A 14950-nucleotide genomic window follows, 5' to 3' on the forward strand; every position below is an offset into this window, starting at 1 on the left:
CGGTACCATGCCATAGAGCTAGAGTGCTTTGCGGTGGTGTGGTCAGTGAGGAAGTTCTATCTATACTTGTATGGACGTACTTTTCAGCTCCAGTGTGACCACAATCCATTGCAGTATTTGCATCGGATCCGTCCAGTTAGCAGGAGACTGATGGGCTGGGCAATGGAGCTGCAGTCACACTCATATGTCTTTCAGTCAGTGAAGGGTGTAGACAACCATGGAGCTGACTATTTGAGCCGGCAGTCATAGAGCACTTGCCTATATCCGTGCAGCTTACGTGGCGGTTGTGTTTGCCTCTTGAGCTCATAGCTTAAGGGCTTTGAAAGGGGGTTGTGTCACGGATCAGCCCAACCTTTCGTTGCTGCGGAAGTATAGGCGGAAGTGCGAGCGATTTAGTATGGCTCAGTGGCCGTTGAAAGTGGTGTTAGTTCCGATGGTTGGGAGTTCGAATCCCAGTTTCTCTAGATCATGTTTTCTGACATGTTCTTGGTTTGGTAAAAGCGTGTGTCTGCACACTCGTTTTACCTGTGTAAGAGTTGTGCAGCACGTGCACACACCGCTCTGTAGGAGCGAGAGGGCTCTTGTCACATTGGCATGACTGCAACTGCAGTGCAGTCCATGCAATGTGTGTTTTGGCCGGTTAGCGTGCCAAGTGCAGAACTTGCGCTCACCTGCCGTTTACCTGGCTGCAGCTGACTGTGATTAGGTGTGACTTGACTCTGAGACGTCAGAGAGGGCGGACCTTGTGGCAGAGGCCCGGAAGGCTGATGGAGAGGAATTCTTGGCCAGCCAGAACCTCTGCCTGATCTTTAGCAAGCCGGTGAGCAGAGGCTGCAGTGCCCGGCTGAAGGTCCCACCCAAGTCACCACCTTCGCCCATCACAAGCTGTCGTGAGCTTGCTTGTTTGTTGTTTATTGAGGTCTCATGGCAATGTGGTTCCGCGTTCCTCGACTCAGGCGACGACGTCCGACGGCCCTGCTGTCCCAATGTTGACTGGTGGTTCCAGGGCGTTGTTCTGCGTTCCCCGACGCAAGTAGCGGCAAATCGACTGCTCTGCTGTCCCAGCTCCGAGGTCGCCCCTCGGGGTCTTCCACCTGAGGAGCCGAGCGCTGACACGAAACCCTGGGGTCTCACCCTGGGGATCCAGATCGTCCCTCGGCGTCGACCTTCGACCGCAGCCTGCCCTGCTTGCCGCGACCTCCCGGACTCATCTGGTGGGGTGCTCTGTGGGTGAGCTGGACGTCGAGGGAGAGATTGTAGTTAGCGTTCGACTCTCAGCCTGGAGCAGGGATTTTTCAGTCCGTCAACGAGTGACAGATGAGTTTAAATGAACGTTGCCGGTTGTGCAGTGAATGTGCGAGTGTGTATGTGTTTGGTTCGTTTTTCTTTCGTTTCTTGATTTTGTCCCGGTGGGGGTTAAAGGTGGGTTAAGGAGGGGTGGTTTAGAGTTAGGTGGGGGCGAGGGTTTGGGTTTGGGGATAGCTTAGGAAGTAGGTCCTGTACCCATATGTGTGTGATTGTGTGAATAAAAGTTGTAAAATCGTACACGGATTTCTGCGTCCTTCTTGGGAGTGTGTGTTGCGCGGTGTCGACCCTAAAAGTCCACGTCTCCTGACTTTTGGGCTTGCCCAGATTTCTGGAGTGTGTGACAGTTTGGGGGCTCGTCCGGGATTGACACCTGTGAACTCGCACACTCTTGGGTGGGGCCCCGGAATTCGTGGGCGTTTACGTTTGTCAGTTTCTTTAGTTTATTCTGTTTGAATTTTTTGTTGCCTTTAACGTGGGAGGTTGGCGGGATTGATGAGTCGCAAGGGAGGTTGGGACCCCTCCTTGCGTGCTTGGTAGTGTGGGGTTTAGGTCTGGGGTTACTGGGCGAAGTCCCTGGCGCTCTGTTCTGGTGGGCAGAGCTGCGCGAGGCGCGACCTCTTCACTGCTTAGCAGCCAGTCCTTAGCCGCTCCTAGGCTTTAGATCGTTGAATGCTGTGCTTCCTCGCAGCATAATTTTGCTTAGTTTGACACTCCCTGGCACTTATTTTTGCCAGGACAAGGGAGTGTGTATACCAACTTATCCTTACGCTCCAACGTTCTTCTGTGTCACGGGTTGTGTAGGGAGAGTTCAGTGCCAAGATCAAGATTGGTTGTTGTTGTTGTGGTTGTTTGTTTTTTTTCTTAAAGTTGGTGGTCGGAGGGTACTGAGTAGTTTTGAGATATGGATGAGCTGCTGACTCACAGTACCATGCCAAGTGTTATACCAGTCCGCACGTGTGGACCTTTGACTAGATGTCAGGCTGCTCCAGCTATTGGGGCAACTAGTGTGGTCACGACAACCATGACGGATGTTTCGACCTGTAGGTCAGACACGCATGTCTCCACCAGTGACGTGGGTAGTGTAACACCGGTGCGACAAGGTGGTATCCTTGGCGCACGTACTTCTCCTTTGACATCAGCTTGTATATCACTGGATACTCAGCCGACTCAGCAGGCTATTTCCGCTGGGGTCTCTTTGTCAAGTCTGAGGTTGGCCCCAGTATCAGTCTTGCAGGCCATATACCCGCCTCTGCCGCGGCTGGGACATACCCCAGGTCACGGACCGGTGACTTTTGGGTCTGAGACAGGAAGGATAGCTCCGACCTTCGGAATACCGCCCGTGCAGGGAAGCTCACTCCCTGTAGCAGGGTTGCCTCCTGAGCGGGCAACCGTGCTGCCGCACACGCGGGCATCGACTTTCAGGTCGCCGGCTACCCCTGTCTGGTCCAGCGTAGGTCTCGATCTTTCATTCATTGAACCTCCTCCGGTAAGAGCTCGTTCAGGCTCTGGTGGCTCCGAGGTTGCCCAGGTAATTATGTACCTGGAGAACAGCCGGAAGGAGGAGAGGCAGAGAGAAAAAGTAGAGCGTGAGGAGAAAGAGCACAGGCAAGAGGAAAGAGAACAGAGAGAAAAAGTAGAGCGTGAGGAGAAAGAGTGCAGGCAAGAGGAAAGAGAACAGAGAGAAAGAGAGGATAGAGACAGAAGGGACCAACAGTTTGCAGACTTGATCGCAAGGGTGGCTCTGTTATCACAGGCTGCACGGTCTGCACAAGTCCCTGCAGCTGTTCTCCCTCCTGCTCCTAAGTTGCCTATCTTCCGTGAAGGGGAGGACGTGGATGCCTTTATAGAGCACTTTGAGTCAGTTGCTCGGGATTATGGTTTAGAAGACAGTGCTAAGAAGGTGCACATGTCTGCATCTCTGTCTGGGAAGGCCAGGGAGGCGTGTAATACGCTTCCACCAGAAGGTACTTATGCGGACTTGTGTAGAGCATTGCGGGCACAGTACCGGCTTACACCGGAGGCATACCGCCGCAAGTTCCGTGATATAAGGAAGCGACCCGACGAGACTTGGGCACAGTGCTCGGTCAGGCTTGATAAAGCTCTGACGAATTGGGAGCAGTTGTCTTCCATCCCTCTGCGAGAGTTGATCCTCCTAGAGCAGGTGTACTCTTTTATGCCACAGGACATTGCTGTGCAAGTTCGAGACAGTCACCCAGATGATCTCATGGCGGCGGCTCGTAGAGCTGATGGTTATGAGGAAGCTAGGAGAGATGCGAGAGGGGGTACTGGCTTGCGGAGCGTGGGTCAGGGTAGACATCCTCGGATGCCGGATCGGGGTACTCTGCCCCATCGTTCTGGCGAGAAGCCACCATCCAGCGCACAGCCTCACCCTCCAGTTAGCTGCTGGAACTGTGGGAAGCGAGGACACCTCCGAGGTGATTGCCCGGCCTTGTCCTCTGCACAGCCAGGTCGTTACCAGAAAGGTAATTTAGTCCAGGTCGTGGACCATGCTGATTGCTTTCAGAGTGTGACAGGCGAACGGGAGGACTCCCTGGCCACATTCCTCAGCATCGTCGAGGGCAAGGTCAGAGATACCATCCGGGACACTGGGGCTACCTGTGTCTTTGTAGATGAAGCACTCGTTTCTCCTTCCGCCAAGAGAGGGAAGTCTTGTTGGGTGACGGGGGTCCAGGGCTGTTTTCAGGCCGAGAGACCCTGTGTCCAGATCTGTGTGGATACTCCCTATTTTGAGGGGGTTGTTTGGGCTGTGGCATTAGAAAGGCCACCGTGCTCGCTCCTTATCGGCAATACAGTCACCTTTGTTGATGGGCGTAAGGAGCGAGTGTCTACCCAGTTACCCCCAGGGGTGACTGCTGGCGTGGTGACCCGCTCAGCCTCGCAGCCTCGGAGGGCCCTGGAAGCAGTGCGGACTCCTGTCAGTCCATCTGATTCCGCGCGGAAGGTAGATCGTCAGAGTGTTCAGAGCCTTCAGCGCAAAGATCCGTCCCTGGCGAAGGTACGGGAACTTGCTCGTACTGGCTCTGAGTCCCCACGGGACGGAACCCAGTACGTCTTCAAGCAAGGTACTCTCTTCTGAGTCTTCACCAAGCAAGGACGCAGCTTCAAACAGCTGGTGGTTCCCTCTGAACTCTGTCCCACTGTCCTTGCCTTAGGGCATGATTCCTCAATGGCAGGTCATCTAGGGGTCAGGCGGACGCAGGAGCGTATCTGGCAGGATTTCTACTGGCCGGGCTGTTCTTCAGATATCCGTCAGTACTGTCACTCCTGCGAGGTATGTCAACGTACCACGCCGAAAGGCCAGAACGTTAGGGTTCCTTTGGGGACGGTTCCCATTGTGGCGGAACCGTTCTCCAAAGTGGCCGTGGACCTTGTCGGTCCCATACACCCCTCGTCTACCCGCGGTCACCATTACATTTTGGTAATGGTTGACTATGCGACTCGATATCCCGAGGCAGTTCCGCTCAGGAGCATAGATGCTCCTACTGTTGCGGAAGCATTGTGGCAGATGTGGACTCATGTGGGGGTTCCTGATCAGGTCCTTAGTGACCGGGGAACGCAGTTCATGGGGAACGTCATGAGAGAAGTTCACCAGCTCTTGGGCATCAAGGGTCTGTTTACCAGCCCCTATCATGCACAAGCTAATGGCCTTGTAGAGCGTTTCAATGCCACGTTGAAAAAGATGCTCCAACGGCTCTGCGTCAAACGGCCAAGGGACTGGGACAGGCTTGTCCCAGCTGTGCTCTTCGCTTATCGTGAGGTTCCACAGGAGTCTATGAAGTTCTCCCCCTTTGAGCTTCTCTATGGACGGACGGTGAAAGGGCCCATGTCCATTCTCAGACGGGTATGGACTCAGGAAGACTCTCAAGGTGACGACCCGACCCGTACTGAATCCGAGTACGTGGTAGATCTTCGGAATCGAGTCAAAGAGGTTTGTGAGATCGCCCAGGAAAATCTCAGGCAGGCCTCACGTCAGTACGCCCGATGTTTCAATCGTCGTTCCAAGGAACGTTGGTTCGACCAGGGAGATAAGGTCTTGCTCCTTCTTCCCGTCCGACACAACAAACTTCAGGTGTCGTGGCAAGGACCCTTTAAAGTCCTCGAAAGAGTGGGAGACTGGGACTACAGGATTTCAGTGCGTGGGAAGTCAAAGCTATACCACGCCAACCTGTTGAAGAAGTTCCTTCGGCGGGAGCGGGCTGCGGCCTACTGCCCTACTGTCATCGAGGATGATGAGTCGGAGGCTACGGAATCGGGGGGTGGTTCTTCTGCGATCCCCTGTATCCCTCTGACCGCCGAGGAGTCGTTCAAAGATGTCGTGTTGGGGCCAGACTTGTCGGCTGTTCGGCGTGCTCAGCTGCAGGAGCTGACTGCTGAGGCATGCTATGTCCTTACGGACTTACCTCTCCGGTCTAGGGTGAGTGAGTGTGAACTCATTCTGGATACGGATGAACCCGTTCGGGTTCGGCAGTACCCGTTACCTCACTCTCAGACACAGGTCATCGCCAACGAGGTCGAGGCGATGCTGAGTATGGGGGTTATAGAGAAGGCGAGCTCTCCCTGTTCTGCTCCCATTGTCCTCGTAAGGAAGAAGGACGGCAAGGTGCGGTTTTGTATGGACTACCGCCAGCTCAATAAGCATCTCAGGTTTGATGCTGAACCCTTGCCCAACATTGATGAGATTTTTTGCCAGACTTGGGAAAGCAAAAGTTTTCTCTAAGCTCGATCTCACAAAGGGATACTGGCAGATCCCCGTGAAGACGTCTGATCGCCCTAAGACAGCCTTCACCACCCCGGATGGACAGTTTCAGTGGGTGACCATGCCCTTCGGTCTGAAGACCGCGGGGGCGATCTTTTCCCATACGATGAGGGAGGTTCTGGCTCCGTTGAAACTGCCAGAAATTCAAAATTTCATGGACGACCTTCTTATCGCGTCTGAATGTTGGCGAGGCCATATCAAGGTGCTGCGGGCGTTGTTCCATCGTCTCAAGGAGGTCCACCTTGCTGCTAAGCCCTCCAAGTGTGAACTGGGATTCTCAGAGATCCAGTTTCTGGGACACACTGTCTCAGAAGGTCATCTAGGGTTGCAGCAGGAGAAGGTAGACAGGATTCGGAATGCCCCAGTTCCAACTACCAAGAAGGAACTCCGTAGTTTTTTGGGTCTTGCCGGTTATTACCGGAAGTTCGTTCCCAGATATGCGGAGGTGGCCTTGCCCTTGACGGAAAAAACTCGCGGGAGAGAGCCAACCAAAGTCTCATGGTCTCCAGAGTGTCAAAAGGCGTTTGACTCTTTGAAGGATGCGTTGGTCAGCGCACCCATTCTGCAACTTCCTGACCAGTCTAAGCCTTTCGTTCTGAGGACGGATGCGTCCGGCACTGGTTTGGGAGCTGTGCTTCTGCAGGAGCATGAAGGGATGCTCCGACCAGTGGCTTATGCCAGCAAGAAACTGGTGGGTGCAGAATTCCGGTACCATGCCATAGAGCTAGAGTGCTTTGCGGTGGTGTGGTCAGTGAGGAAGTTCTATCTATACTTGTATGGACGTACTTTTCAGCTCCAGTGTGACCACAATCCATTGCAGTATTTGCATCGGATCCGTCCAGTTAGCAGGAGACTGATGGGCTGGGCAATGGAGCTGCAGTCACACTCATATGTCTTTCAGTCAGTGAAGGGTGTAGACAACCATGGAGCCGACTATTTGAGCCGGCAGTCATAGAGCACTTGCCTATATCCGTGCAGCTTACGTGGCGGTTGTGTTTGCCTCTTGAGCTCATAGCTTAAGGGCTTTGAAAGGGGGTTGTGTCACGGATCAGCCCAACCTTTCGTTGCTGCGGAAGTATAGGCGGAAGTGCGAGCGATTTAGTATGGCTCAGTGGCCGTTGAAAGTGGTGTTAGTTCCGATGGTTGGGAGTTCGAATCCCAGTTTCTCTAGATCATGTTTTCTGACATGTTCTTGGTTTGGTAAAAGCGTGTGTCTGCACACTCGTTTTACCTGTGTAAGAGTTGTGCAGCACGTGCACACACCGCTCTGTAGGAGCGAGAGGGCTCTTGTCACATTGGCATGACTGCAACTGCAGTGCAGTCCATGCAATGTGTGTTTTGGCCGGTTAGCGTGCCAAGTGCAGAACTTGCGCTCACCTGCCGTTTACCTGGCTGCAGCTGACTGTGATTAGGTGTGACTTGACTCTGAGACGTCAGAGAGGGCGGACCTTGTGGCAGAGGCCCGGAAGGCTGATGGAGAGGAATTCTTGGCCAGCCAGAACCTCTGCCTGATCTTTAGCAAGCCGGTGAGCAGAGGCTGCAGTGCCCGGCTGAAGGTCCCACGCAAGTCACCACCTTCGCCCATCACAAGCTGTCGTGAGGTTGCTTGTTTGTTGTTTATTGAGGTCTCATGGCAATGTGGTTCCGCGTTCCTCGACTCAGGCGACGACGTCCGACGGCCCTGCTGTCCCAATGTTGACTGGTGGTTCCAGGGCGTTGTTCTGCGTTCCCCGACGCAAGTAGCGGCAAATCGACTGCTCTGCTGTCCCAGCTCCGAGGTCGCCCCTCGGGGTCTTCCACCTGAGGAGCCGAGCGCTGACACGAAACCCTGGGGTCGCACCCTGAGGATCCAGATCGTCCCTCGGCGTCGACCTTCGACCGCAGCCTGCCCTGCTTGCCGCGACCTCCCGGACTCATCTGGTGGGGTGCTCTGTGGGTGAGCTGGACGTCGAGGGAGAGATTGTAGTTAGCGTTCGACTCTCAGCCTGGAGCAGGGATTTTTCAGTCCGTCAACGAGTGACAGATGAGTTTAAATGAACGTTGCCGGTTGTGCAGTGAATGTGCGAGTGTGTATGTGTTTGGTTCGTTTTTCTTTCGTTTCTTGATTTTGTCCCGGTGGGGGTTAAAGGTGGGTTAAGGAGGGGTGGCTTAGAGTTAGGTGGGGGCGAGGGTTTGGGTTTGGGGATAGCTTAGGAAGTAGGTCCTGTACCCATATGTGTGTGATTGTGTGAATAAAAGTTGTAAAATCGTACACGGATTTCTGCGTCCTTCTTGGGAGTGTGTGTTGCGCGGTGTCGACCCTAAAAGTCCACGTCTCCTGACTTTTGGGCTTGCCCAGATTTCTGGAGTGTGTGACACAAATAAAAATTACATGGGAAGATGAAGAGAGAAAAAGACGTGGATAGATGAATAGAGACAGCGACACACAAAGGGGCAGACAGGCAGACTATAGAAAGGCAGACAGATAGACAGACATTCCAACAGGACAACTACGTTCATCATCAGACAGTCGCATTTTTCAAATTCCCTCTGTCATAAGTCCCCCAGTCAAAAATCGCCCCGTTCAGTGGAATTCCTTGCCATATGCATATTACACTTCCAGTCCATTTCCACCTTCAAAATCAATCTCAAGACTCATCTGTTGAAAACCGGCTTTAATTGATCTCTTGATGCCTGCAACAGTGTGGGTGTGTGTTTCTGTTTGCAGAGTGTTGTTGAGGTGCTGTGTGAAGGGGAGTGAGAAAGCGTGGGGCTGATTTCGGGGTGCTGTGGATGGGTTTTGCATTGTTTGGGTGTTGTGACGTATGCAATGTCTGCATTGCATTTTGGGTGTTAACTGTCAACAGTGAATTTAGTGTATCCTTTTAATGCAATGTCACGTTATAAATAATCATGTTTGCTTCCTTAGTAGGACAACCTGCATGTTTTGATGTGTGTGTGTGTGTGTGTGTGTGTATTATTTTTAAAGTTAGAACTTTTTGTAATTGTGAGGTGTTTGGAGCAGAATCATCTGAATAGGTGCTATGTGAATAACACACACACACAGTCACATGCACGCACGCACTCACACACACACACGCACTCACACACACACGCACTTACACGCACACACTCACACGCACGCCCACTCACACCCACACCCACATCCTCCACAGACCCCCACCTCCCAAGTGAAGTGCATGGCATAACAGAGGACCTGACGCTGTGTACGTGAACAGAAGCAGATGTGCCTGGGACTGGTGCTGAAGGGCAGTCACAAGGTGATGTACCTGATGGCCTCCCGCCAGGAGATCCGCGACAAGTGGATCAGGGGGCTGCGATACGCCCTGCAGATGGACCATCTGGCAGAACAACGCAACGAGATGGACAAGTATCCTCCTCTCTGCCTCACACTGAGGCCCGGCAGGGGTTTGGGGAGGGAGCAGGTGGTGGAGGGAGATGGTGGGGTATGGGGTGAGGAGTCAGTGGTTTGGCGGGGGAAAGGGAAAGAGCGGAAGGGGGTGAGTGGGGGCACGTATCTCGTGGGTATGGAGTTGCATGGTTGTTTTCTAGTTCCAGAAGTAAAGAGGACACAAAGTGAAATAGCACCATGCTCTTAAAACCTGGCAAATGGGTAAATGATTACTGAACCATGTATTAAACTGAACATATCTGTGCACTAAACAGTTATATTGATTTAAACTATCTGCCTAGTGCAACTTAGGGCGCCGCCATATTGGGCTTAGCTCTCTACAAAGAAGACAGAAAGAGGTCGATTGTGACGACACATCGACTATGCACAAAGCCAATTTCCGGAATTGCTCGGTTCAGAACAAGTGTGGAAAACGAAGGTGTCCTTTGATGCACAGTGTAGGCCAGTCACGTTTATCGTTTTCAAAAGCTGCGACCGTCAGTTTATTGTCTTTGCAACATGTGCTTTCTTCGGACATGACCGACTGGGCAAACACGCTGTCTCCACATCAGTACTCACAACTTTGACCTGTCTGTGTTGTTGACGTCTCAGCAGCTTGTTTTAACTCTTGTTCCGTAAACTCTAGTTCAAAATTCGAAACCAAAATTTATTCCAACACGGTCCTTGCACAGTTTTTTTTTTTTTTCTTTTGGAAACCCTTGCTCAGTATATGTTTTTAAAGTGCCGGAGTCTCCGAACCTGTGACGTCACAACCTTATATAAAATTGCGGTCTCCATGTCTACTCGAAGCATCACATTGAAGTACAGTTTTTTTTTTCTCTCAAGATACACATTTATTTCCTTTAAAAAGCAGTGGATGAGTCATAACTATCTAGAATCTATTTATGTAAGCCATACTTCCAAACCACTTCTTGTCCCTAAGTTCATCCTTAGATCATTTTTCATGTTCGATGTGAATCAAAGATTCGCACGGACACATGCACGCACGCACGCACGCACGCACGCACGCACGCACACACACACACACGCACACACACACCCTTCCCCCACCAACCAAAGCAGGCAAGCAGGACACTGCCACAGCAGCCCACGGGCAGCAGAGAGGACACCTTAACAGTGACCAGACGGGTGCGGGAAGCCTTCACCCTGGCCGACAAGAACGGAGACAACGCCCTGGACATGGAGGAGATCATGAAGTTACTCAAGACCCTCAATGCAGACATCAAGAAGAAATATGTCCAGGAGCTCTTTGAGGTCTTTGTTGTCTCTGTCTCTTTCTGTCCCTCTCTGTCTGTCTGTCTTCCTTTTTTCTAAAGGATTTGTTACCCAGAACTGTGGCCTGGCCGATATCCTATTTCCTGTCGCAAGACGCACCACTTTTTTTGGTTTTGGACATGGAGGACTGGGATTTACCTTTATCCTTTGATATTCTGGCGAATATTCTACCTCTAATCCGTAGATTAGAGTACAACAAATGAATAACAATGCACACGATTATGACAGGGAATGCACCACCGAAACTAATAAACAGATATTCTGTAAATCCATCAAGGAACCTCCCAAAGTCCATATCCCAATCCCAAGAACTGATCTGGTCAAATCCAGTCTGGTTTACTCAGGCGCCACCTTGTGGAACAGAATCAATCAAACAACATTGCCCAACCAACTTAAAAACAACAACATTACCTTATGTGTGAATGTGTTATCTTGTTCATACTGTTTGTCACTTGTGTACGGTTGACGTAGAATCCCTCTCACCCTCCGCCCCCCATCATGTTTATGGCCTGTATGCATGCCTCTTTCGCTCTCTTGTGTTTATCATTTAATTCTTTTTACTCCGTGTTACATATGGAATTATGCTCTCCTTTAGTACAGAGTATTACCTCCCTTTATTGCCATGTGTATCTCCATAAGCATAGTGCATTCATATTTGCAGTAGCATAGTATTTGATAACATACACTATACATGCACGTGTGTGTGTGTGTGTGTGTGTGTGTGTGTGTGTGTGTGTGTGTGTGTGTGTGTTGTTCTTTTCCCCACCATACTTGTGCCTTCCCCCCCCCCCTCTCTCTCTCTCGCTCTCTGTCTCTGTCTGTGTGTATCTCTGTGTGTGTGTCTGTGTCTTTGTTTTAAGTGCTCTTTTTATATTTATATTTTTAAACTATATATCTTATCATCACAATGCATATGACTTTATTTAGTAATGTGTAGTGTAAACCCTGTTCAGGGCAGGGACTCAATGTAAAAAAATAAAGCACGCCAGTGCTTATCTATTGTCCACGAAAGTAAAGAATTTTATCTTGTCTTGTTCTCTCTCTCTCTCTCTCTCTCTCTCTCTCTCTCTCTCTCTCTCTCTCTCTCTCTCTCTCTCATATTATCCTGGAGGCAAGAAGGGAACAGCTCATACATGAGCAGGATGCCAGGTGACAGGCCAGGTGACTTGGTCTGTGACAGAAATGACTCCATTCCTGTTGTCCCCGGCTCCCGTTCATTCAGTGATGTGACAAGACAGTATGAACCTCATGATCACGCACAAAACACTTCACAACAGAGAAGAAACATTATGATGAAAGATAGTACTGACAAGATAAATCTATAAAATACAAAAGCAAACAGGGAAAACAATAGACGTTCTGACCGACCTCAAAGCATAATGAGGCAGTCTGTGACCCCTCCTGTGAAGGAAGTCTCTAACAATGTTGACCACACTGACAAACAGAACAAGTCAAATCATTTATGTGACGATGACAACGTTCACTCTGATAACTTCATATCTTATACAGATGTCAAACATTAGACTAACAGGCACGACAAAGACAGAGACCAGACTGAGACAAACGATGATGATTTGATGGACGACACTGGCAACATCTAAGACCATGAAGCGGTAACTGTTAACAGGGATATTTCTGTTGAACATGAAACAAGAAAGGGTCAAAAGCAGAACGCTGCCAACGCTTATGGAGTTGCAGAAATAACAGAACAAACTGAAATGATCATGAATACTGACACATATGATGAGACAGCCAAGACTGACAGAGACAAGTCACTGAGACAAGAAAAGATGCTGACAAACGGAAAGACAAGCAGGGCAGGAGACATACTCGTGACGAAAGTGCCGAAGGGATGTAGTCGGTCCAACAGACCCGGTCATCAGCGCGTAGTCTGCGACCAAGACGAACCGCATCTGGTTCGCGAATTGGTCACCAGAACACTGTGTTGAACACAGAGAGGTCGAGCAGCCAGAACAGTATCAGTGACTCCTTTGGAAAAGTAGAGTCAGGAAACTATAGGATAAAGGTAAATCCCAGTGTGCAAAGCCAAAGAAAGTGGTGCGTCTTGCACCAAGAAACAGGATATCGGCAGGGCCACAGTTCTGGGAAACAAGTCTTTGGAATAAAGCGTTGTGGTCCAGCCAGTCCAGAACCTCCTGTAAAAATGGAAGTACGTCTCAAGTCTCATTCCTAAATTTTAATGTAAATGGTCTTCAACAGAAGTTAAAAAACAAAGATTCCATTAACTTTCTTACTTCTTACGATTTTGTATGTCTTACTGAAACATTCGTTCATTATGTTTTGAATCACCGTTATTTAAAGACTTCGATCTGTTTATATCAAAATCAAAGAAATTGTCTCACCAAGGAAGATACACAGGTTGTATTCTTATGATGACAAGAAAATCGTTCACTAATTTGAACATGCTAAACCAGAACAAGAGATTACTGTGGTTGTGAAGATTAACAAAGACATTTTTACAGATGAAGATTTAATGTACATTTGCTCCTATACCCCTTCCATCCCCCTTTGTGATTCTTCACTCTGGAAAACCGAGCAGGACGTCCATGGCTTTACATTGTTTCAACAATGTTTGGCAGATTTGCATGAACAACTATCCAACTACAAAACTATTGTAGGTGCTTCAGTTTTTCTTTTTGTTTTTAGTTTATTATTACCTTAACTCGCTGTCTACGTTGGGACAGCATTATATCTAAAATATTGAATTTTTCAACAATTTATATAGAAAGAAAAAAAGACACTTTCTATTCTTGAATTTTTTTTTCAATAACAGCTGTGACAAAAGAACTTTGACTCGGCTAACCATACGTAGAAAGTGAATTAAGGTAATGCTAAATGAAAAAGAAAAAGGAAAAGTGAAGTACCTAAAATAGTTTTTTTAGTTATAGTCTTATTGTTTTTTGTTTGTCGGCCATTTTGAATCGTTTCCATGGCAACTGGTGCATGAAGAGTGTTTTAAAAAAAAATTATTTATTTATTTATTTTTTTTTATATACATTTTTGAATCCTGGGTGGTACCAAACAATATCCACCTATAACGATAATCAAAATTTAGAATAAAACTGCTTTAAAAATAGATGCCATGTCTGACCTTGAGTGCATATTCATTGTGATTGTGCTTTTATTTTTGGATAGTTGCTACAGACAACACAATGTTACTTAATGCAACCTCCACCGACCCACCCTTTCTCATGTATTGTGGCCCAGGGCCGATGTACGTGAAACTTTCTAAGTTCCGAGTTCTTTCTCTCTCTCTCTCTCTCTCTCTCTCTCTCTCTCTCTCTCTCTCTCTCTCTCTGTGTGTGTGTGTGTGTGTGTGTGTGTGTGTGAAGAAGCAAATAGTCTACTTGCACAAATCTCTCAGTAGCCCCAAGAAATGCATCAGAAAAATGTGATGACTATATCCCGCAGTCGGAATGGTGTGGTGAGGAGTGGTGGGGTTGTGTACATCAGAAAGGTGTGGTGACGTGTGTACATCAGAAAGGTGTGGTGACGTGTGTACATCAGAAAGGTGTGGTGGCCTGTGTACATCAGAAAGGTGTGGTGACCTGTGTACATCAGAAAGGTGTGGTGACGTGTGTGCAGCAGAAAGGTGTGATGACGTGTGTACATCAGAAAGGAAGGTGTGGTGACGTGTGTACATCAGAAAGGAAGGTGTGTTGACGTGTGTACATCAGGAAGGTGCGGTGACGTGTGTACATCAGAAAGGAAGGTGTGATGACGTGTGTACATCAGGAAGGTGTGGTGACGTGTGTACATCAGAAAGGTGTGGTGACGTGTCTTATCAGAAAGGTGTGGTAACGTGTGTGCATCAGAAAGGTGTGGTGACGTGTCTTATCAGAAAGGTGTGGTGACGTGTGTACATCAGAAAGGATCTAGGAAGGTGTGTTGACGTGTGTACATCAGAAAGGTGTGGTGACGTGTGTACATCAGAAAGGAAGGTGTGATGTCTTGTGTACATCAGGAAGGTGTGGTGACGTGTGTACATCAGAAAGGTGTGGTGACGTGTCTTATCAGAAAGGTGTGGTAACGTGTGTGCATCAGAAAGGTGTGGTGACGTGTCTTATCAGAAAGGTGTGGTGACGTGTGTACATCAGAAAGGTGTGGTGACGTGTCCTATCAGAAAGGTGTGGTGACGTGTGTACATCAGAAAAGTG

At 49.3% G+C, this 14950-nt stretch overlaps 1 protein-coding gene across 5 annotated transcripts in view; it reads left to right on the forward strand.

Moving 5' to 3' along the window:
* LOC143286827 (1-phosphatidylinositol 4,5-bisphosphate phosphodiesterase delta-4-like) overlaps window positions 1-14950 on the forward strand; it is a 135485-nt gene that overhangs the window by 86769 nt on the left and 33766 nt on the right. For all 5 annotated transcript variants that reach the window (XM_076594642.1, XM_076594644.1, XM_076594645.1 and 2 more), the window contains 2 exons: window positions 9304-9455; window positions 10622-10751. In XM_076594642.1, coding sequence (XP_076450757.1) covers window positions 9304-9455; window positions 10622-10751 — 282 coding nt within the window. The remainder of the gene's footprint in view (window positions 1-9303; window positions 9456-10621; window positions 10752-14950) is intronic.

This window comes from Babylonia areolata, chromosome 10 (genome assembly GCF_041734735.1).
Source record: "Babylonia areolata isolate BAREFJ2019XMU chromosome 10, ASM4173473v1, whole genome shotgun sequence".
NCBI classification, from domain to species: Eukaryota; Metazoa; Mollusca; class Gastropoda; order Neogastropoda; family Buccinidae; genus Babylonia; species Babylonia areolata.